Raw genomic sequence first — 22,328 nt, 5'->3', positions numbered from 1 at the left:
TATTTTTTTATAGGGTGGAACCTCCCAAATTTACACTAGATACACCCGATTGTTGTTATCCCCTTAAATTTAGCTGATAATGCCAGGATCTCACTTACATTTGCACATACCCTGACTTAATTACTTATAGTTTTGTCTTCAATTCATACATCATTTTGTTTTCAAAGACACGGAATTGTTTAATATAAAGCCTATTGGCTATGTAAGAAAAGACCTGGTTTTGATTCAAGAAGGTTATCATGGAAAAACTATGGCATTTCTGTAATTAGCATCGGGGTTCCCAAACTATTTGTCGCCGCTGTATATCTGAGATAATTATACAATTTTGCCATCCTCATTTAGCTAAGAGTTGGGATGAACTATGTATAATTGCTTGGCTTTTATGTTAGTTGTATTTTAGATTTGGTTTACATCATGAGATTCTCTGTCGGCAGCACTCACTTTCTATCAGAATATATAACTCTTTGATTTTAATGACGCCGGTTCGTGTCTTGGGACCTCCGTCACCGAAGGAGTTAAATTATTCCCGAGCTGTACACGTGGAGCTTTAACGGAAAGTTTCTGTTCAGTCTCGCTAATGACGTGAAATATAACACTTTCTGCTCTATTAGCCGAGTCCAAACGCTCTGCCAATTTTGTTTTCCAACAAAAACACTGCAATGTAGTCAAATGTCTTTTTTTCAGCTCCCAAGTGCAGTCCAAAACCCATGCAGGCTACCTAACGGAGCATGGGAGCAGGATAAAAAAGTAAATTGGGCCAAAAAAGGGGAACTTCGAGAGCTAACCTTTAGCATGGTTGGATAATCTGATAATGAATCATTTGCCTTCCTGAGTGAAGTTGTTTTAATGTGCATTTTTTGTCTTTAATATGTCCCCCTTCTTCCCCCCCCCCCCCCCCATTCATTATTAGCGGTTAAAGATACCACCCTCCCACTGCTACAAATGTACTTTTTCTGTTGATGTTACAATTGTTAACTGCATTGTTTTTGTTGTTGCTTTCCCCCCGTTCTGTAATGGTGTAGCTCTGAAGAGATCTGCTGCAAAACCTGTAGTCAATTCATCACTTCTAAATGGGTCCTGTCTCCTTCCACTTCATGTTACTGGTCATTAAATGCCTTTTATTGCAGGAACACGGGGAAGACAAGAAGACTATATACTGTAGTGTAGGGATAGCCATCTCCAGTCCTCAACGGCCACCAATAGGTCAGGTTTTCAGGATGTCCCTGCTTCAGCACAGGTGACTCAATCGGTGGTTTAGTCATTATGATTGAGCCACTTGTGCTGAAGCAGGGATAACCCGAAAACCTGACATATTGGTGGCCGTTGAGGACTGGAGTTAGCCACCCATGCTGTAGTGTGCAAAAGAAAGGACAAAGAAAGACGGATTTTCGGGTAAATGGCAGCCGTGGGGGTAGATGTAAGATCTGTTTCATCGCTTACCCCCCCGTTCTGTTCTTGTTGCGTTTCAGAGCAGCAGGACCTGGATCTGGACATTGAATTTGAGGTGCACCTCGGTATTGCTCACACTCGCTGGGCCACGCACGGCGAGCCAAGCCCAGTTAACAGCCACCCACAGCGCTCTGACAAAACCAACGGTATGCCGGCCCCTTCTGTGACCACCGTGCAGTGTACAGCTCCATGCGGAACTGCTTCCTCCATCGCACACGGCACCAACCGTTGTCTCGCGTTCAAGCTGCCGTTTGGGAGGGAAAAAAAATATTTTTAAAATTTTAATTCAATACAGTATGTGCATCAATACAATCTGCACACTGACAAGTGATAGCCAAGCTGCAGATCGATCCGTTCTCCTGTAATAGATCGCATGCTCCGGGTTGATTAATTCATTTCTTGCACAGCATTGTGGGCAATGTAGTCCTGGAATATGATTGACTGGGCAGTTACTAGATATAATTGGTGCACTGCTAGAGAGAGGGCGGGTTTCAAGAGCCAGAGCCTATCAGAGGGGGAAGGGGGCTGTCACTTTGGAAATGCTTCCTACATTAGAAACATTCAAAATGTCTTTAAAACTTTTTTTTTTTTAATGCTACAAGTATTTTCTCATAGTACAGAACCGATTTATTAAAAAAAAACCACACATGTAGGATACTGCTTGAACTGCTGGAGAAAGCTGACATTTAGAAGGCTCCAAAATATTCCACAAAGCTGAATGGTGATTAAAAAACAGAGTATTTTAAACATTTTTCTGATCAATATAAAAAATATTAAAAGCGCCACAACCATCAATTGATTAAGTTGAAGTTTTTTATATAAATACAAAATCACCAATTGTTAATCATTTATAAAACATTGTGTGGAAGTTAGAGGGTAGGGAGAAAAGGGGGAAGTAACTTTAATTACCATAAGAACTCAAACATGGCCCTGGATTTCCTCAAATTAATTTGTTGTAAACATTCGTGCTATGGAGTTATTATTGCTGAATGTGAACATCCCATTTCTTCTTCCCCATATAGAATTCATAGTTATCCACAATGGCATTATCACCAACTATAAGGATCTGAAGAAATTTTTGGTGAGTAATCTTTGTGCTGGGTAGGTTTCTACCTTGTATAGCGCCATAACTTGACAGCGTTTCACTCGGTGGAGCAATGCATCGAGCACTGGGTTATTGCACCAATTCTGTTGTTGGCTCCCATTCAAGTCAATGAGTTGACGCTGGAACGTTGGCGATAAACCACTGGGCATGTTCCTCACTGAATGAGGCATCAGGAAGGATGTGCTCTAATTTTAAAGAGTATATTTAGTCATTGAGAGCTTTGGGTACAGTGCGAGTCCTGGAAGAGACACCATTATACCAGACTGTCAAGTAAACAAGAATCTGCTCTTTATTGTAAGTCGTATATGGAATCTACAAGTATTTACCACATATAAAATACCTCCGTTCACTGTCACAACCGTATATCAGTGTCACACAGAATACCCTACAAATACTGTATGTATCGATAGCCTGGGTGTGATCACTCGGATCTTGTCCAAAAGAAAAATGATGAGATGTAACTAAAATACACTTAGTATATAGATTTAGACCCTTTTTTTATTATTATTTAATTATTTTTGTGTCCGTTCTATATAGGAGAGCAAAGGTTATGAGTTTGAGTCTGAAACCGACACGGAAACCATCGCCAAGCTCGTGAAGTACATGTATGACAACCGCGAGAGCGGTCATCTCTCCTTCGCCACCCTGGTGGAGAGAGTCATCCAGCAGCTGGTGAGCAATCACGTTTGACATATTTAATGAGCAGTGCAGTGCCAAGACCGCTTCTGGCCCATTCACATGAATAGGCTTGAAGGTGTCTTCTGGCATAGCACTGCCTAGAAATATGGTCCAGTTGACTGTCCTACACATGTGTTTTAATATTATTTTATTTAACATTTTTGATGCTTCAAATTAAAACGGCGTTCTGCGTTTCCTCTTGTAGGAAGGTGCATTTGCCCTGGTGTTCAAGAGTATCCACTACCCGGGTCAGGCCGTTGGAACCAGGTAACACATTTTGGCTTTTCTTTTGCACCTTTCTCTTACATTTTTGTTTCCTTTCTGTTCTGGTTAAAGAGCCTAGTCATTGAATGGCAATGACTTGTTTGTTTGGAAACACATGGAGATATATATTGTGACACATTCAGGGAGAAGATGTTCTCAACACATCGAGCTGTCAAACTCCCAAGTCATTGATCTGTTGTTGTCTTGTAGGAGGGGGAGCCCTCTGCTGATGGGAGTCCATAGTGAACACAAGCTGTCCACGGATCATATTCCTATCCTCTATCGCTCAGGTAAGCGATGAATAAACCGGTGACACTCTGGTTTTGAAGTATCATAAAAGTAATGGGCCTGTGCTTCATCGTAAGAGCACAGTCTCTTAAACATGGTGACAAATTCTCCCTGGGCTCCGTTTTTAAAAGGCTTAATGTTGTATTTATTCTATTAGAAAAAGATGCCTTTTGAAAAATAGATCTGTTTTTAGATGGTGGTTTAATTTAAATAAAAATATACAAGTGTTCACAGTTTATTTTTAAAGTCCTATATTTCAGTTTTGTTACCCTGCTTTGTTACATAGTTACATAGTGGATGAGGTTGAAAAAAGACATACGTTCAACCTGTGCTAAATGTAGACATCCTCCAGTAGTATGTTTTGCAGCCAATCCCATGTCCAATTTCTGTCCCAATATTTTTTTGTTCTGGTTATTGAATATCTGAAATACAATCAAATATATTTGACATATAATTATGAGAAAGGTAGGATATCATCCTATTAAAGGAAGGGGGGGAAGAATAGACGGCTAAATTAAAAGAATAACCATTGCTGTTCAGCTGCCAGATAATACAATTCTATAATGGAATACATTTGTTGTAATGATTACCATATTTTAATGACAATCTGTTTTGTAGGTTATATCTGCATATATAAATGGTGTCATGCAATCTTATGTCTTGAAATGTATCCATGGTCCTCTTCTAAACTGCTTTTCTCATTGGTTAAAGTGCCTTTGCAGATGCAAATAATTTTGCCATTGGTGTATTGTAGTCATATTTACGTGTATATTTTCCGTATAAATGGTGTAATGCAGTGGTTACCAACCTCCTGCGAACTTCTAATCATTAAATCATCAGACTTGCTAACAAAACAGTTTGACCGTGTGTGCTGACAGGAAGGTTGGTATAGCTGTCGCTCACTGTGGGAATGTCCAAAGTCGCGCCCCACAATGCGCAAGCAAAACGACACTTTTTTGGGTAACCCCCTTGGAGACGCCTCACAAATTCCGTGGGGTTCCCAAAGCCCCTGTTGGGCGTCACCAGTGTAATGCCAGCTTATGTCTTGAAAATGAATTGATACTGTTTAACAAATGAGAAAAGCAGTATGGAAGAACTTGTTAGTGGCCATTTACTCAGATGCAATTAATTCTGCCGTTGATGTATGTTGCCTAAAATGCATTGCAGATCTCCTGCAATGCATAGCTTGTCCGTGTCCAAGATATATTGTCTGATTTGTGTTGTCCCACTTTCTCGTTGTACTTTCAGCGGTAAACAGCATAGACATTTCACTTGTCGGAATGCCCATTAAACAGGAACCAGGTGCCCCATCCAACCTCATTCTGTTATTCCTATTGTACCGATTTCCATAAGTTATTGAATGAGTTCAATGAGAGAAATGTCTGGTATTGTTTCCCATACAGGTTTGTGTGTATCTGTGTACACGCACATCACACAAGCGCTTCCATTTTTCTGTTTGATTTTTATGCAGTGCAACGGTTTACAACCGCTCCGCATACGGAGAACTTCTAGTTTGTGTCGGAAACACCCAAAGTTAGAGAGCCATATTCAGTAAGCGCAACGCCATAAGACACTAGCCGGTGCTGGAAGTGCCCTTACAGCCCATTTACTGGAATTGAAAGGAATTTCTGGCACTGGAAGGTGACCTAAATGGCATATGATTGCTAAATACGACATATTCTGTCTTGGACACCGTTGCGCAAAGTGGCTTCAGAGTAATCTTTCAAACCTATATGGGGAAGCTTGCCCTACTCTGCCCCCCCTTCCCCCCCAATCGCCAGCGGCTGCACCTCTGTGCAGTAACAGGCTCACTGCCGGTGATGGGCGTTTATACTTATTGGACTAGTCAATCCCAGTTTTCCCCATTGGAGGTCACTGTTTCCCCATAAAGTAAAGTATCATCTCTTGCATTTTAATTGAATTCAACAAAAAGTAGGTTGACGTAGCAATATCGTTCAGTCACAGGACTGGAATTAAGAGGGTGATTTGGTGTAACTCCATAACCTACTAAAATGTAAACACTTCTGTGGCTCTGCCCTTGCGCTGTGGACCCCTCTGGCAGAGCAGACACTGCAGTTCTGCTCTTCGTTTTAGCAGGGTTTTTTTTTTTTTAAATTCAATTACACAAATGCATCTTTGGTGGGGATCTCTTCTCACATTCACTATGAAACCGTTTGTGGAAACAATACCAGAAGTGATCCATAAAATTGTTCTTTATTTTTCTTATTTCTATCCAATTGGGATTTTTGGGGCAATTGGCTGGTAACTTTTCAGTGTAGCTTCGGTGCTTAAGTTGTAGGGGATGTTAGCAAGGAATTTGTCTTCTGCTTTGTAGTTTACTACAATGGGGGGTTGAATTGTCACCCTATTTTGAACCAATTGTCCCTTACCCCAAACAGCCCAACCCCATCATTTGATAACAAAGGCCATGTGTATTTGTAAAAGTTCTTTTGCTTGAACGCTACAGCTATAAAGCACCTCTTCCTTATTAGAGGGTGATATATCTCGGCAATTGTGATGTATAGATCATTCGTTTCACATTACGTCTCTTGGCGTCAATGCCGCAGGATACTTCACTTGACTTCCACCTTACGTATCAGTTCGAGTGCCACAATAGTTGTGCTGCACGTGTTTAAATGGAATATTACATTCGGCACCCGAGTGTATTATCTTTTCCCAGATGTGAGATGTTCTAAACCTCTCTGCTCTGCAATTTGGCGAATGTAACCCCCCCTCGCAAAAAAACCCCCAAAACCCCTGTTTCTTACCAGGGAGATTGCTACGAGCATAATAAGATTTAGCATTGCTGCCCCATTCTTTGAGTTTCCTGATATTTGTGGGAGGTTGCCAGCACCCCATCTCATGGAGTTTACCATTCCCAGAGTTAGGCCCTCTTTTTAAGCACACTCTCTACGTATTCTATGTTTCATGTGCTTTTGGAAAGAGTAAACGGGTGGTGGGAATTCGTTTTGATATTCCGTGTCCTCTGGAATGAGCAGTGGAAAAGCAGCTTAACCCCTTTATTGCTGGGAGGGCCTGTCACCTATTGCAGGCCCTTCCACTTGTCAAAGGGCTTAAATATCCTCATCTTAAAGGTGCAATCCCTCCTAGGACTCTTGTGAAATATTTCCGGTGACATGTTTAAGGGGTATCATCTGAGTGATTGATACCTATTTTACCTAAATATGACACTTATAAGTATTTTACATTTGATATTTTTTAGTTGGACTTGGTAGCGGTTTGATTTCACTCCGGCTGTTCCCTTTTGTGTTTAAGTCCTTGTACAGGCAGAGCCCCCCTCCCTCCCCATAATGTTTTTGGTTCTCTGATGAGAACAGGGGGGATTAAGGGTAAAGAAAACACTGCATTAATAAATGGGCCTCTCCATTCAGAGGCCCCTAAGAAATTCAACAGTCCGACTATGTGGGATTGCACCTTTTTAAATGCTGCTCGGTTTAATGCCATACAGACGCACCAGCTTTTCCTGTTTTTAGCGTTGTCCCTGCAGGGCATTGCACCATTCAGCATAGGTGGTGTCTACTTTTCTACATTACATTTACAGTATTCTCCTTGGCCTTTCTTCCAACTTGATTCCAACGGAGTCTCTCTCTCTCTCCCTCTCTCTCTCTCCCTCTCTCTCGCTCTCTCAAATCATTAAAGGAAATCCAGGAAACTTTATTTAAATTTTTGTTTCTATGCCGAGTCTGCTCCAGATTTTACGGTTGTTTTCACAAAAGTTGCTCATGTTGTGGCAGATAATTAAGCAGTGGGTTTACACTATAGACTGGAAATGCCATTATTATTATGCACCTTTGCTCCCATAGGGGCCAGCAACACTGGTTGACTTTTTATATTCCACCGTTTGAGTTTTCTACACGACCCAAGTAGTGCCACCCATTGGCAGGCACACTGAATATAAACACCTTCCCCTTTACACCCTGATATTCCACACAAAATGCTATGGGTGTCTCTTGCTGGCAGACCAGCAGAAGAGCAGCCTTGTGTATGCCTACTTATACACACAACAGTGGTATACCGGTCTCTTTAATATATTATTTGGTTGCTGTCTTGTATAATAAGCACAGAACACCCTGTTAAGTTATTGCCACATCATGAACATCTAATTGCTTAAACCAGGGGTTCTCAACATCAGTCCTCAAGACTACTCTCCAGCAGGTCAGGTTTTAAGGATATCGCTGCTTCAGCACAGGTGGCTCAATCAATTGAGGACTTGAGTTGAGAACCCCTGGCTTAAATGTGTGTCCAAGTCTCTGCCAAGCACTACTCTGTGCTGCGGTGAGCTGATTTTCCTTTTGTTTTGGCAGAGATTTGTCGGACTTAACAATCTTCCCCCCCCCCCCCCAGCCTCTCTTCGATCTCTTCACAGAGAGTAATGTAGAACCTTTGTTTTGTTGGCATGGGCAGGTTTGGACAAGAAGGGTAGCTGTACTCTGCCCAGAGTGGACAGCACTACCTGTCTCTTCCCCGTGGAGGAGAAAGCTGTAGAGTATTATTTTGCGTCAGATGCCAGGTAAGCGCTGTGTGGAGTTGGAGATCTGATGCTTACCTCTTACATGGTGGTGGGGAGCATCATGTATAGAACTAGTGGCAGGCTAGGGTATCAAAGGCCCAAAGTGGGAAACAGTTCAGAGGAGCCCACTATAGGGTCACAACAGACAAATAGGGCGTAGTCGTGTATACACATGCATATAATAATAATAATAATAATAATAATAATACATTTACTTTATATAGCACTTTTCTCCCAATAGGACTCAAAGTGGTTCACAATTACAGTATAGTGCACAGTCCCTGCCCAGATGAGCTTCCAATCTGTGTTTTGGTGTTTGCGGCACATTGAGATAAAGTGACTTGCCCAAGCTCACAAGGAGCCGACACCGGGAATTGAACCAGGTTCCCCTGATTCAAACTCTGTCATTGTTTTCAATCAGTGTTTTTAACCACTGAGCCATTCCTTTGCTCTTGTACGAGTACTCCTAGACAAAGACATGTATACAGCAGATTGATGCAGGTATACACACAGACCTACATACTGAAGTACAAAGTACAGGAACAGGTATCCCAATCTGCAAAAGATCTGCACTATCAATTGCTGGAAGGAAATTTACAGGTGTAGACCGTGGCATATACTCTTGTAATTCATGCGCATGCAGGGAGACTTGTGTTGCCATTATACAGCAGCTGGACTGTTGGGTATTCCATCAAGCTTGTAAGTGTGCCACCCTTTTTGCTTTGCAGTGCGGTCATTGAGCACACCAACAAAGTCATCTTCCTGGAGGACGATGATGTTGCTGCTGTGGTGGACGGACGGCTCTCTATCCACCGCATCAAGCGCAAAGTAGGGGATCACCCGGCCCGTGCCATCCAGACCTTGCAGATGGAGCTGCAGCAGATCATGAAGGGTAGGTCCTGCTTCTGTGCAGCTAGGACAGATGAAGCTGCTCTACCGAATGCATCCATTTCTGCTTGGAATTTGATGGAGTGGAGCCAGTGGTTCTCAAACTTTTCACTGATTGCTCCCAAGAGTCTCTTCAGATTAATATCATATGAACTATAGAAATATATATATGCTGGAGAAACACCTAGAAAATTATGTTTTAAAGTAGAGTAACGAGCATCATGTAGATGAGCGAGAATGCATTGACCTTCCTTTCCCTCTATCGTAGGTAACTTCAGCTCTTTCATGCAAAAGGAAATTTTCGAGCAGCCGGAATCTGTCGTCAACACCATGAGAGGACGAGTCAACTTTGATGACCTCACAGGTAACGCATGTTCGCATCCATACGTTGAAATGGGCACCAGACTTTAATTTACTGTGTTACTTAAACCTGTAGTTGTCAACCAATCTCACATAGTTACACCCCTGGCTGCTTTGCAACATCTTGTGGTAGTCATACACCATGTTTGATTTATTGAATTGAACATCATGTACCTTGGGGTACTAAGTTACTCTGTTCTACTTTAATTGATCAACTACCGCACACATTATGGTGTCTACTTAAGGTTTAACGATCTTCACGTCTTTCTTGGGTTTGGGTGAAAACTCCACTTACTAAAACACAATAGGATTTTCCCTTTTATGGAAAGCACTGGATTTCTCTAAAGGCTGCACTTGAATATTAGCAATAACAGTGATTCTGGGGGTGGGTTTCCCCATCACTTTTTATAGTGACCCTGGGAGGGTTAAAGGATCACCTTAAGGAAATCCAAAGGTGCCGACGACTGATCCTCATTGCCTGCGGAACCAGTTACCACGCAGGCGTTGCGGTGAGTATTCCCAACTATGTACCACCTATATACTATGAAGGCTACTGCATGGTTCAATGCATTTCTGAGCTACGTTAGATGGGCACCTTGGTTTTTATTTTTTTTGTACAGCACCTTTACACGACTTTATGCTTTACCTGTATGTGTATGCGCTGTTTTGCCTGCACTTCAGCAGTTTGGTTACCGTTGTAACCTTGTTCTGTCAATGCAGCAGTGCTGTTTTTAAGGAATGGAGTTTCAAAATGAAGAGTTTTCATTCATTGGTAGCACGTGCATGTTGCACGGGAGGGTTTGAAACGTTAAAGTAGGGTCTCCCAGTTTTACAACAAGCAGGGCTGACCACCATTTTGTTTTACGCTTTAAAATGATCGTCAAATGTGTACTTAACCCCTTTGCTGCCAGACTGGTTAGTAATGCATTGAAATGCCATAAAAGGGTTAATATTTTCCTCTCCTGCAGATATTGAATATTGCCAACTACGTTTCTTTATGGTGCGTTTCCACTCAATATGATACAAAAAGAGAAAATCAGTGCTAACACGTTGTGCTCCAAAACAATTGTTTTACTGAATTTGAGGGAAACATCATTTGATAATATGAAAAGCTTCTTGGATGCAACACTGAATTAAACAATGCCCTTCCGTGTGTGTGTGGCGCAAAAAAAAAAAACCTTGATCACCCCCAATAGTCATCTACGTAGCGTGCCATAGCATCCGGTTCGCGCCAAAACAATGGTTCAACCATTGGCCCTCCCATTAATCAGTAGATTAGCATAGTTTGGCGCAAACCTGGTCCCATGGCAGTGCCTCTAATTTGCCTGTGATGAGTTGATGTCTTTATTTGTATCCAGAAAATAACTTGCTGCTTCACAGCCCTGGTTGTGATTGATAACGATGTATAAAAACCATCACAAGGCATGTGACTTAAAAGTATTCATCTTTCCAGTTTAAGCTTTGTAAGATATGTTGTAAATCAGATTTCAATGCTTTTACCAGTTCCTTCAAATAAAAATCAATATATTGGGATAGATTTGATGTTACAGAATCAATACCTGATACAATAGGTATTCCTGGATGTTACCACCTTTTATACATAAGGGCATGCGTGAAAAACAGTACCTTCATTTGTAAACAAATGATCGGCATTTTACATCTCTTGGGGATATGTTGGCACTTTTATGAATACAAAAAAAAGAAAAATGTGGGTTATGGTAGTAAACTTTTCTTGAAGTTTCACAAACCGTAATTAAAAATACTACTTGTGGGCACATTCACAGACAGGTTTGCAACCTTGCCTTTCCCCATTATCTCTCAGCATACAGTACTTCCACTGCAGCAAGGGATTCTGGGTAATGTCAGGCAAATGACTACACTGTCGCTTTTTGTATCTAATCCATTTTAACATGGATTAGATACAATGTGAGATATGAAAAAGATACATCCTTAAAAAACTAAACCGGAAAAGATTGGCGATATTGGTCTGTGAGAAATTAGTCACATTTAAAACCAAATTTGAAATATAACAATATTACGTTAAAACTGAACTACTGTAAGTGGGCAATTCTTTGAAACTAAATGAGTCAGATAAATTGAAAAGAACAAAGGAAATAAGACTGAATTAAAAATCTAATTTGGCCAGTGATTTTAAATGCAGACTCTACCCCTATAAATTAACTTGAACCTGAATGCTTTCATGTAAGGCAATTACGTTGTGTGTTAAATATATCAAGAAAGGACTTGGGATCCTATCACGTTATTCTATTGATGCCAAAGTAATGGATTTCATGGTTTCCTTCGATGTGCTGCTATGTTCAGTGTTCTGCATCTCTCTGCTGTCCCCTCCTGTGATCTCATTTCCAGCTCTGCCTGTGACGGGGACTATTTGGTGAGGACAGGAGGGGGGTGTTTGAAAAGAGTGTGATTTTAATATAAAGTTCTCATTTCAGACTGCGTTCCTTTAGCAGTGATGTACCACCAGAGTTAGAAGTATCTCGGCTGCTAAATCATTTAGTTACATTATATCCTGTCCTCTTATTGATGTCACTTTTACCTGGAACTTTCCTGTACCATAAATAACCTTGCCAAAGGGGCAGTGTAGTGTTTGTTTTTGTTTTAAAGAACCAAAAAAGTTTAGGGTGTGGCTTGAAGTAAAGATAGATCGAATGTGACCCTTGATAGTAACACAAATCTTTAATCACAGACCCGTCAAATACTGGAAGAGCTGACCGAGCTGCCTGTCATGGTGGAGCTTGCTAGTGACTTTTTGGACAGGAACACTCCAGTCTTCAGGGACGACGTATGCTTCTTCATCAGCCAGTCTGGTGAGCAGATCTGAACTGTAACGTAAAGGGCTTCTTTTCATCACCTTGACAACCCGGGTACCGTTTTTAAATAGTTATTTTATAGGTGTGGGAATTTGATGAGGGGGGGTGGAGGGGGAGAAAGGTGCATAAATTACCCAGATGTAACCCCCTAAACATGTCACTGCCGTTACACCTTCGTTGTCAGAGTGACAGCCCCTTTAAGTTTGCTTTCATGAGCTGTAAACCGGGAGATAAATGGGAGAAAGGTCTTCTAGAAATGGATAGGGGCTCTTCCACGATCTTGCGCTCTAAGCACTTGTTATCTTTGTATATACCTTGGGAATACTTGTGAGCTACAGTAGTGTGTACACTGTACCCTTGTGATGTTCATTATATATAATCTGCTCATCTTTGTTCTTCACAGGAGAGACTGCAGACACGCTGCTAGCCCTCAGGTATTGCAAGGAACGGGGCGCCCTCACCGTGGGAATAACCAATACTGTGGGCAGCTCCATCTCCCGGGACACCGACTGCGGAGTCCATATCAATGCTGGGCCCGAGATTGGAGTGGCCAGCACAAAGGTGAGTGGTCTGGTAACCCCCATGTACATTGTCAGGCCTGATCACTTTTAATTTGGGGTTGTAGATCGAACAGCCTTATGTGGGTAAGGCTGTCTTTGGAGAGCCTCTCCATATTAACCCTTTTTCTGAATGAGGGACACGAACCCACCTCGGCGACACATCACTTAAGATCCCGTATCCACATTTGTCTCACTATATTCATTCATCGTAGACGTCCTGGAACTTTTATATCCGTGGCTAACAGCTGCCTCTCTTTCCTTAGGCTTACACTAGCCAGTTTGTGTCTCTGGTGATGTTTGCCCTGCTGGTGTGCGATGACCGGATATCCGTGCAAGAACGGCGCAAGCAAATCATGCAGGGTCTGAAATCCTTACCAGGTACGAGGCACACATTTCAGAGAGTAGCCGTCACTGAGGCTGGTGTGGGAGACGGGGGAACGTCTGAGTTCTATCACCGGTTCTGGGCAGTTAAGCGGGAGAGATGCTTTTGTGCAGGCTCTACAGTGTTGTATCTGTAATAGGGCACACAGAGTCTGCACTACTATTTCCAAAGAATAAAAGCACCTAACCCAACCAAAATGATACCAAGGGGGGGGCACCTACTGGAGAAACAAATGCATGCAACTACATGTATGTTGACAAGTGAGAGCACCCAGGGGCTTGCAAAAATCTATAAATCAATGGGAACACGTAGCATTGCAAAATACACAAATGTAAACCAGTTAAAACAAACATCACAAGCAGACTCACACACCTAAACTAAAGTAATATAGACAATTGAGGACTTTTCGTGCAAAGGTAATTTACCTCGACCCACTCTGGTATTGCATCACCTCACGATTTTTGGTCTCCCGTGTCATTTAATTGTTGGGATGTCGTTTGTTTTAATTTGTTTAACAATTCTGTGTAATTTGGCATGATACGTGTACTAATTTGATATATTTTTGCTCTCGCTGTTCTTGGGAGAGTTCTATACCTACTGGTTAGGTTTATTTTATTTTTTTTGTGTGTGTAATACAAGGATGGAAAAGGGGACAGAGAGTAAAATACTACAATCCATGTCTGAAAATGCTTCAGTTTTTTTTAAATTCTCATTTCAAAGGTGACAGAACACACAATGAAAGTATTACAATGGGTTAATGTTTAGTTTCTGACTGATACATACATAATGAGGGTGACGAGGGCGATAACTCTCAATCATGCAAGGTACAGCAAAGATGCAATACCCATGAGTGTATCTTTGTCTTCTACCGGTCCCTAAACCTGCTTCACTCAGCCCATTGTCACACAGTGGGAAAGCTGGAGACAAAGGATTCTGGGTAGTGACATGCAAATGAGCACACTGTTACCATGTCACACTTAGCTTCCCAAACTTAAATTTTTAAATCTAATCCTCTTGCCTTTAAAAATATTTCTTGTATAACGCTGGCAGAGTGCCTGCAAAATACTATGTGTGGTGTACAAACAGTCCCTGCCTCAAAGAGCTCACACCTCTTACTTTGGTGCCTGAGATGCAGGGAGATAAAGTGACTTTCCATGACCCAAGAAATATTGGAATTTGAACTGGATTCACCCACTTCAATGCCCGTGTTCTTACCAGTAAGCTCTTCAGAATTGTTGCTTGGCATTGCTTGACTAAATCTCCACGTAATTTCCCTTCATATAATCAACCTGGCACACTGGGTAAAAGCCACAGTGGCAAAGTAGGATCCCCAAGATAACCTACTCCTTTGTATTGCCAGAGGAGACGTACGTGCAAGTATAGGATAAAGTATCTGTCTAAATTTAGCATAGGTTGAACTTGGTAGGTCTTTTTTCAACCTCCTCTACGATGTATGTATGTATGTATGTATGTAATGTATGTATGTATGTATGTATGTATGTATGTATGTACACGGCATTCGCTTTGGCAGTGACGCGGTTTTAATGCACTTTTTTTCCCTCTTGCTGTAGACTACATAAAGGAAGTGCTGAGCCTGGATGATGAAATTCAGAAACTGGCCGTCGAGCTTTACCAGCAGAAATCTGTACTGATCATGGGACGTGGGTACCACTATGCTACCTGCTTGGAAGGCGCTTTGGTAGGTAGAACAGAGCTGCATTATCTGTGCAAAGTGATATTCACCCGGTCCCTGATGCGTTCACTGTTTGCCTCCACATGCGTGCAGTTGATAACCCCTTATTTGCCAAAGGCGTCTGCATTTCAGCAAATGGCGTGTGTGATTTTAGATTCAAGCACATGCTTGATATTTCCACTTTAGAGGCATTCATTCAGTACATTTATATGTTGCTGGCCTTCATGGTAGCATTCAGGAGTAAGAGATGCAAAATACCATTTTTAATAGCCTAATTGTTTAAGCCGAATCATAGGAGGAGAAATTGTTTTCTAGTTGAGTGAAGTGGGAAATGGTGGTCGTGAGCCCATTCAGGTTAGGCCGTACACCACAGGTATGCCCCCCCCCCCTATCCTAGGGGAAGAGGAGGGGGCCTGTAGAACTACTAAGACTTGCCAGGATAGCATTCCAGCGCACTGGAGTATGGGCCTCTGAAAGCCGTGGGCCCTGTTGCAGCTGAACGGTGGTAGTTCCACTACTGGTCACACAGCTTTGAGTATTGTATACAAAACGCATTACCACTCACTATGCTCCATATTGATTCTGGAAGTCATAGGGTAGGACAACATTATCATCCATCTGTAAATAAGTCTACTTCTGATTTGATACATTTTGACAGTGTTTGAATCTGCAACTTCCAACTCCACGCTCGAGTCTCTGGTGCAAGAATCTAGATCCAGGTTCTGAATGACCATGGCTTCTCATGAAACTGACTTTAGGTTCTCCTTTCTCCCTCTATCCAGAAAATCAAAGAAATCACATACATGCATTCAGAAGGCATCTTGGCAGGAGAGCTAAAACACGGCCCACTGGCACTGGTTGACAAACTCATGCCAGTTATCATGATCATCATGAGAGACCACACATATACCAAGTGCCAGAACGCTCTGCAACAGGTCGTGGCGAGGCAGGTGAGGTCAAAACAGGAGGAACAAGGCAAACAAACCTTGTTTATTGATACAAATAAACTGCCAAGTTTTTACTTCCAGCTGGGACAATCATTTTATTTTTAAGTAGTTGGCGCCATGCTACCCATTGAACATGCCACTTTTGTCCCAGGAAGTACTGCCCTGTTTAATATTAAGATTTCCGGTGAATTAGTAGCTCACTATGTTGAATACCCTCCTGTGCGTGGCTGTTCTCCATTTAATTTCTCCCGGACTTGTTTTCAGGGTCGTCCTGTGGTGATCTGTGATAAGGAGGACACAGAGACGATTAACACCATCAAGCGTACGATTAAAGTCCCTCACACTGTGGATTGTCTGCAAGGAGTCCTGAGCGTCGTTCCACTGCAGCTCCTTTCTTACCACCTCGCTGTTTTGAGGGGATTCGATGTAAGTTATTTACTTCGTATTACATTGTACTTCAGGCAGCGAAAGGACCTCATTTCCAGTGGCTGCACTGAACAGGCAGCTTTTGAGATGGTGCCCACTCCTTGGGTACATCACTCTGGAAGTGAGATCTCCTATTATGTTGTGCAGCTACCTGTCCTACCTGACGCTGCCTGTCCCTGGAAGATGAATTTACCGCGTTCCCAAAGGACACTGGGAGTTGTAGTTCTGCTACACATAGAATACACTATTTGAAACTTTAACAGCACTAGTAACTTGTGTGTATTTAGAAGGTGTATGTCTGGGGGTAGGGTTTCTGTGCAAGCTTAAAAACACCACTAACCACCAGGGGTTCTCAACTCCAGCCCAACAGGCCAGGTTTTTAGGATACCCCTGTTTTTGGCACTGGTGGCTCAACCGATGTGTTTTTATTTTTTATTTTTGAGGACTGGAGTTGAGAACCCCTGCCTTATTCTGTACGCTGTGTAGTAGCTTCTCCATGCTGGTGTAAAAATAGTCTCCGTTCCACTGAATGGGACTAAAGTATTTTCCAGCAGTGGGACAGCTTCACAGAATATATTACATGAAGACAACAGAACGACTGCTCTGACTATTAGGTTAGAAATAATTACACTGCTTTTCATAGGAAACTTGCTGATTTCTGATTCTTCTTCCTCTTACAGGTGGATTGCCCGAGAAACCTCGCCAAGTCTGTCACTGTTGAGTAACTCTGCCCCATACAATACCTGGGAAGACGGACATATATATTTTTTTCTACTTGTATCATTACTCCTTGAATTTTGAAAGCTCGGGCTCGCTGTGCATCTCTGTTACCATCCATTCCACAGTGTGAGATTCATTGCAGCACAGCTTTTTTTGTTTCCCTTTGCACGGCCTACCTGTTATGTACCCCATAATACTGTACACATACCGTCCCTAGTGGACACAGCTTGACAGAGGTAAACGTGGTGGTGACGGTGTAGTGTGACTTTCACCACGCCAGATTTTGATATGCCCACGCACTGACAAAGTTGCTTGGCCCAGAATTTCCCACCGCTCGTTGTTGTGGCAGTTCATTTCTGTCACCCCATTTATCCCATACTTTAAACTGGGATCCATTGTGTTGTCCCACTGTGATTACAGATCTGGATTATGGCCCATATTTACCAAGTGCTGCTATTTTCGAGTGAGCCGCAGATTCTTATCTCGCGGTAAGGTTTGTTTTATGGCACAGCTTGGCAAATATGGCCATGGGTCACATTCATTGGGGGGAAAAAACATTTAATTTAAGAGCGTGCATATAATATAGTGTAATATGTTGTTCAGAGCAGCCTGCATTGCTTCAAGCAACATTGATTAATATTGTTGAAATATTATGTTTCGTTATTGCCGTGTCTCCTGCCTAATCCCATAACTTGATGGGATGTTGGCATTTTGTTCAGAAAGATACTTGACGTTGTGTGCAGCGCATTGCAGACCCCTCTCGCAGTGAAGGAATGAACAGGCCTCATTACTAGTGTTGGTTGCACAATCTAGTAACCAAAAAAAAGTATCTGTACATTAAAAGTACAGTTCCGTCCTGATTTTAAAGTCCTACTGCACCCGAGACCTCCAGTCCTGCTTGTCCACACGCGCAGAACAGAAAAAGGAGCGGTACAATTTAAAAACAAAACATTGCGTGCATCATACTGATGGAGCGTTCCTGTTTTCTTTCCTCTGTGTAGAAGTTTGGTGCCTGTCCATCATTCTGCAATGCTGTATGTTGGGTCTAAAATGCATTGACCCATAGTGCCCATTTAGCGAATTGACTTGCAAACGGCATTTTAATCTTTAAAGAAGACTAGCTTAGTGAGAGTAGTTTTAATTTCCTAGCTTTCAACCAGAATACATGCAACTCCATGAAGAGCCGGCTCAATAAGCTCTATTAGGAATTGGGAGACTATTGATGTAATATTATGTTCTGCTGTTGTAGGGAGTAGGGTCCGATCCAGTAACATCATGGAGGGTACGCATTCTGCTCGGACATCTACTGTACCTGCCATGTGTATTTATATTGATAACCAACGTTTTGTTTTCCCTCCGTGTTTAATACATTAAGCCAGTGTTTGGGCCAGTAGAGTTGTAAGTCAACATCTGGATAGTGGATTTGGGGCTTCTTTGTTGATCTGGAAAGTGAAGCCTGTTCAAGTGCATATTCCACGAGTCGGTTAACCTCTGCAATGCACTGGAACGCTGTAAGATCGCGGGTTAACTACGTTGCAATCCTGCAGCAATACATCGGGCAATGTCGTCTATCACATGATTTCTGCTTTCCAAAGTAATGGGATTAGGTGCACATTACAATCACTTATAGTATATATAGTTTTAAAGGCAAAAAAGTGCTGAATTGTCTTCACATGTTGCTGGTTTTTGCTACTGGAGGGGGAGGCTGCCCTCCCCCTTGTAGCAGCCGTGGGGTTAATGAGCGTCTGATCATGGCGTTTTCTTGACCTCCCTACAGTGAGGGCCAGAAGAGAATGAACCTGCAGTTCTTTACTGTTCCTTCCAGCATTGTAAGGGTTAAGGCCAACACTGACATAAGTTTGTTCGAGAAATATTACTGCACAGTGGATAGGTACTTTACATTCTACATTGAAATGCTGCTGTTTTAATGCTAAATTGGCTGCATAGCAGTCTTTCCTCCTGCATTCGGCACAAACAGGCTAATTGATTTGGCTAATGAAGGATTTCTTAAGCATAAACATGCACTAGTTCTAATGTGTATGAAAACAATGTGACAGGGCTTATTTGTGTGTTTGTTTTTCAGCCTTTTTTCACCATACATGTTTGTATCGAATTTTAAATATTGCTGTTTAGAATAGTGTTTAGTGATATGATTTTATATATATATATTTTTTTTTTAAGACAAATTTTCATGAAATAGTAATTTCCTCTCTTCCCCCTGCACCCCCCCCGCCTTTTTATCAACATTACACAGGACCAAAGAGACGTACAGAACGTATTGTAGGATGCATATCTGCATACAGTAGAACAATGGACAGTGATCAGACAGTCCTCTTTTCTCATGTTCTTTACACTACAATTAAGTCTCTGGCTGCAGATAGGGGGGAAATAGCATCTGCTTTGCAGCCTGAAGCCTGCTAGAGTTTTTATAAATGTCGGATATCGCCCTGTTTATCACTCCGTACCCGAAGAATCCTGCAGCGCAAAGTAGGATTCAGTTCACACAAGCTTATCCTTCTCAACATCGTGCTAAATGTGTTGGTAAATGTTGAATCCGACCTCCTAATCTTGCTAAATCTAGTAATGCGTTAAGTTTTGCTACTAAAAGCTTTTAATAAACACCCCACTGAAGTGAATATTAACATGTTTTTACGTATTTTTTTTTCAAGAGCCTGAATGTTTTAATCTCCCGAGCATACTTTAGATTTTAAAATGTAACTTCTATGCAGAAACTGACTTCCTCTGCATATTTAAACCTGCTTTCCAGAGCCAAAACACCGAAAATAAATAGATTTATGATCATACTACAAGGCCGAGTCTGGAATTTCGATGAGAATAGCACATCTTCTTAGATAAGTCCACAATTTGCATAATCTGTTTAAATTGTCTTGCACATTATAATATGACAGAAAAAGCACTAGGGCGCCAATCTTTTCAGCGCCACCTCTAGCCTAAATTTAACGCCATCACATGCAAGTGATTTTAATAGAGACCTCCTTTCAGAAATTCTCTCCTTGCCTGTGTTTTTAGATTGTTACTAGTTGGTGGCAAATAATTGCACAGTGCCCTTACACAGGTGGTAACTACAAGCTAGAAGATGGTTGTATATGGTTTATCTACATATAGTAAATAAAAAAATCACTTGTGAGCACATTCACATGTTGGGCTAAGTCCCCGGTGAAGGCTGCTGCACGCGCGCCTAGCGGCGCGCGCACAGCTTAAAACTGCAGTCTGTAGGGAGCGGTGGGGGTGGTGCGGCCATTGGTCAACTGTAGCTGCGCTACCATTGGCTCCCTGTATTTGCCCTTGCATTGGCTCCCACGTGACCGCATCGCCACATGGGAAGACAATCGTGTTGTATCCCCTGCTGGCTGACGCGCCTCCACGCTGAGTGAGCCAACACGCACAGACACACTGGTTTCTGCCACTACTGAGGTGAGTGATTGGTGTGACCTAGTTTTAGACAGGTCTGCAACCCTGCCTTTCACCATTATCACCCAGCATACAGTGCTGCCACTATGGCAAGGAACACTGGGAAATGACATGCAAATGAGCACACAGTGTCACCTTTACCTGCATCATACACACAGTATAGATTGCAGCATGTATGCTATACTGTTATGTGCTTTAGGAATAGTAAGGATTCCACAATAGCCCATTACTGTGCAGGCTCCTAAACGAAGGCTGGAAATACCTTTTAAATAGTCTAGATTAAATGTTCGAGCTGCAGTACTTTTTGTTCAGGTGTCACTTTCTGTACAGTATATTTAAGTAGTATGTTTCACTGCCTTTTATGGAGTGTGAGTTAGCGGTTCTTTGCTGCTCGGTGCTTCATACAATGCTTTTAGGATAAATTATCTTTTTTTTTTAATATATATATCTCAAACATTCCTACTGCAGTTTGTTTTTGTGTTTTGCAACAATACAGTAAAATCAACCAAAGCGGCATCGTGCTTCCGTGTGGTGAAATAGTTCTTCTGCCCCCCGCCCCCCCCCCTTGTCAGTGGCCCTGTTGGTAGGTGCCAATATAATGGAATACATAGTCATAAATACGGTTCCCTAGGTGTAGGACAGAGGTATTGAAAAAAAATAAAAATAACGCTATTTCCATTCTCTCTGCCTCTTTAATGTCACCTCCCATGTAACGGGTAATAGACCGTTGCTGGAAATGGTCTACCTATTGCATTAGTCTACCTAAACTGCATGCAGAACTGGCTTACTTTCATTATGCTGCTCCCCATGCAGGAGACGAGATCGACTTCATCGGAAAAAAATGGAGCCCAAATATTCTCCAGTATGGGGAGACCGGTTACCACAACATTGAATAAGGATGTTAATGTCAGAGATGGAAGTCGGTCTTTATTTTGTGACTGCAGTTATACGGAAGTGACACTTTGATATAAAAATTGCACTACGGTGGTTGGCCGCTCCGTGCCCTTGTTTCTCCATTTACATGACGGTTTTGCAGCTACAGGGACTTGACAGGCAATGTGTACCAGGCCATTTTAGGCAGTAAAGGGGTTAATATTGTGTGTCTGTAGATACTGTCATAATTCTTCTGTTTTCGAGGTTTACATATGCCAATTTGTGTAGCTCACTCAAAAAAAAAAAATATATATATATATATATATATATATATATATATATATATATATATATATATATATATATATATATATATATATATATCTGACATTCTAGGCTGAATGGGTAATGAGGCCCCTAATACTGTATATGATTTTGCAGAGTGTTGACATTGAATAATTTGCATTTTTTTCCCACCCACTATTGAATTTCTTTATTTTGTATCTTCCATCAAATGGGTTTAAATAAAGTGTTTTTAAACTGAAATCTCAACAAAATGTGTATTTTATATATCAAGTGTCGTCTTGTTTTTCTTTTCCCCTGTTCTGTGCCTAAGGAAGTTGTACCTTCAGTGTTTAAAAAAAGTGAGTAACATTAATTGTTGCCTAATTAACTCCCCTTGCACTTATTGCTATAGTAAATGCTTTGTTCACGGCTTGACGACTTGCAACACGCTCATAGGCTTTAGACTGTGTAATGGTTACAGAAGGCGTGTTGCGTGCCCAATTCAAATACAGGTCATATGAGGTTTTAATGGCAATTTTTATAGACGCTTGGTTCATGAAAACATTTATTGGGGTGTCGTCTACAAGTTCAGGGATGGCAAAGCCTGTCAATATGA

General features: G+C 41.8%; 1 protein-coding gene across 2 annotated transcripts in view; it reads left to right on the top strand.

Annotated features, from left to right (window-relative positions):
• Nucleotides 1-21,973, top strand: part of LOC142495614 (glutamine--fructose-6-phosphate aminotransferase [isomerizing] 1) — a 38,378-nt gene extending 16,405 nt beyond the window's left edge. The window contains exons 4-20 of one of the 2 annotated variants that reach the window (XM_075601305.1): nt 1,470-1,595; nt 2,472-2,530; nt 3,092-3,226; nt 3,438-3,499; nt 3,707-3,786; nt 5,033-5,086; nt 8,210-8,315; nt 9,044-9,207; nt 9,472-9,567; nt 9,975-10,072; nt 12,271-12,391; nt 12,798-12,955; nt 13,218-13,332; nt 14,908-15,035; nt 15,812-15,979; nt 16,241-16,402; nt 17,083-21,973. In XM_075601305.1, coding sequence (XP_075457420.1) covers nt 1,470-1,595; nt 2,472-2,530; nt 3,092-3,226; nt 3,438-3,499; nt 3,707-3,786; nt 5,033-5,086; nt 8,210-8,315; nt 9,044-9,207; nt 9,472-9,567; nt 9,975-10,072; nt 12,271-12,391; nt 12,798-12,955; nt 13,218-13,332; nt 14,908-15,035; nt 15,812-15,979; nt 16,241-16,402; nt 17,083-17,127 — 1,877 coding nt within the window. In that variant the 3' untranslated portion in view covers nt 17,128-21,973. The remainder of the gene's footprint in view (nt 1-1,469; nt 1,596-2,471; nt 2,531-3,091; nt 3,227-3,437; nt 3,500-3,706; nt 3,787-5,032; nt 5,087-8,209; nt 8,316-9,043; nt 9,208-9,471; nt 9,568-9,974; nt 10,073-12,270; nt 12,392-12,797; nt 12,956-13,217; nt 13,333-14,907; nt 15,036-15,811; nt 15,980-16,240; nt 16,403-17,082) is intronic. The other variant, XM_075601306.1, reaches the window with a different exon arrangement.
• The last annotated feature ends 355 nt before the right edge of the window (nt 21,974-22,328 follow it).

This window comes from Ascaphus truei, chromosome 5, assembly GCF_040206685.1.
Source record: "Ascaphus truei isolate aAscTru1 chromosome 5, aAscTru1.hap1, whole genome shotgun sequence".
Lineage (NCBI taxonomy): Eukaryota > Metazoa > Chordata > Amphibia > Anura > Ascaphidae > Ascaphus > Ascaphus truei.
The sequence above is the reverse complement of the archived record's forward strand: the minus strand, read 5'-3'. Positions and strand labels throughout refer to the sequence as shown.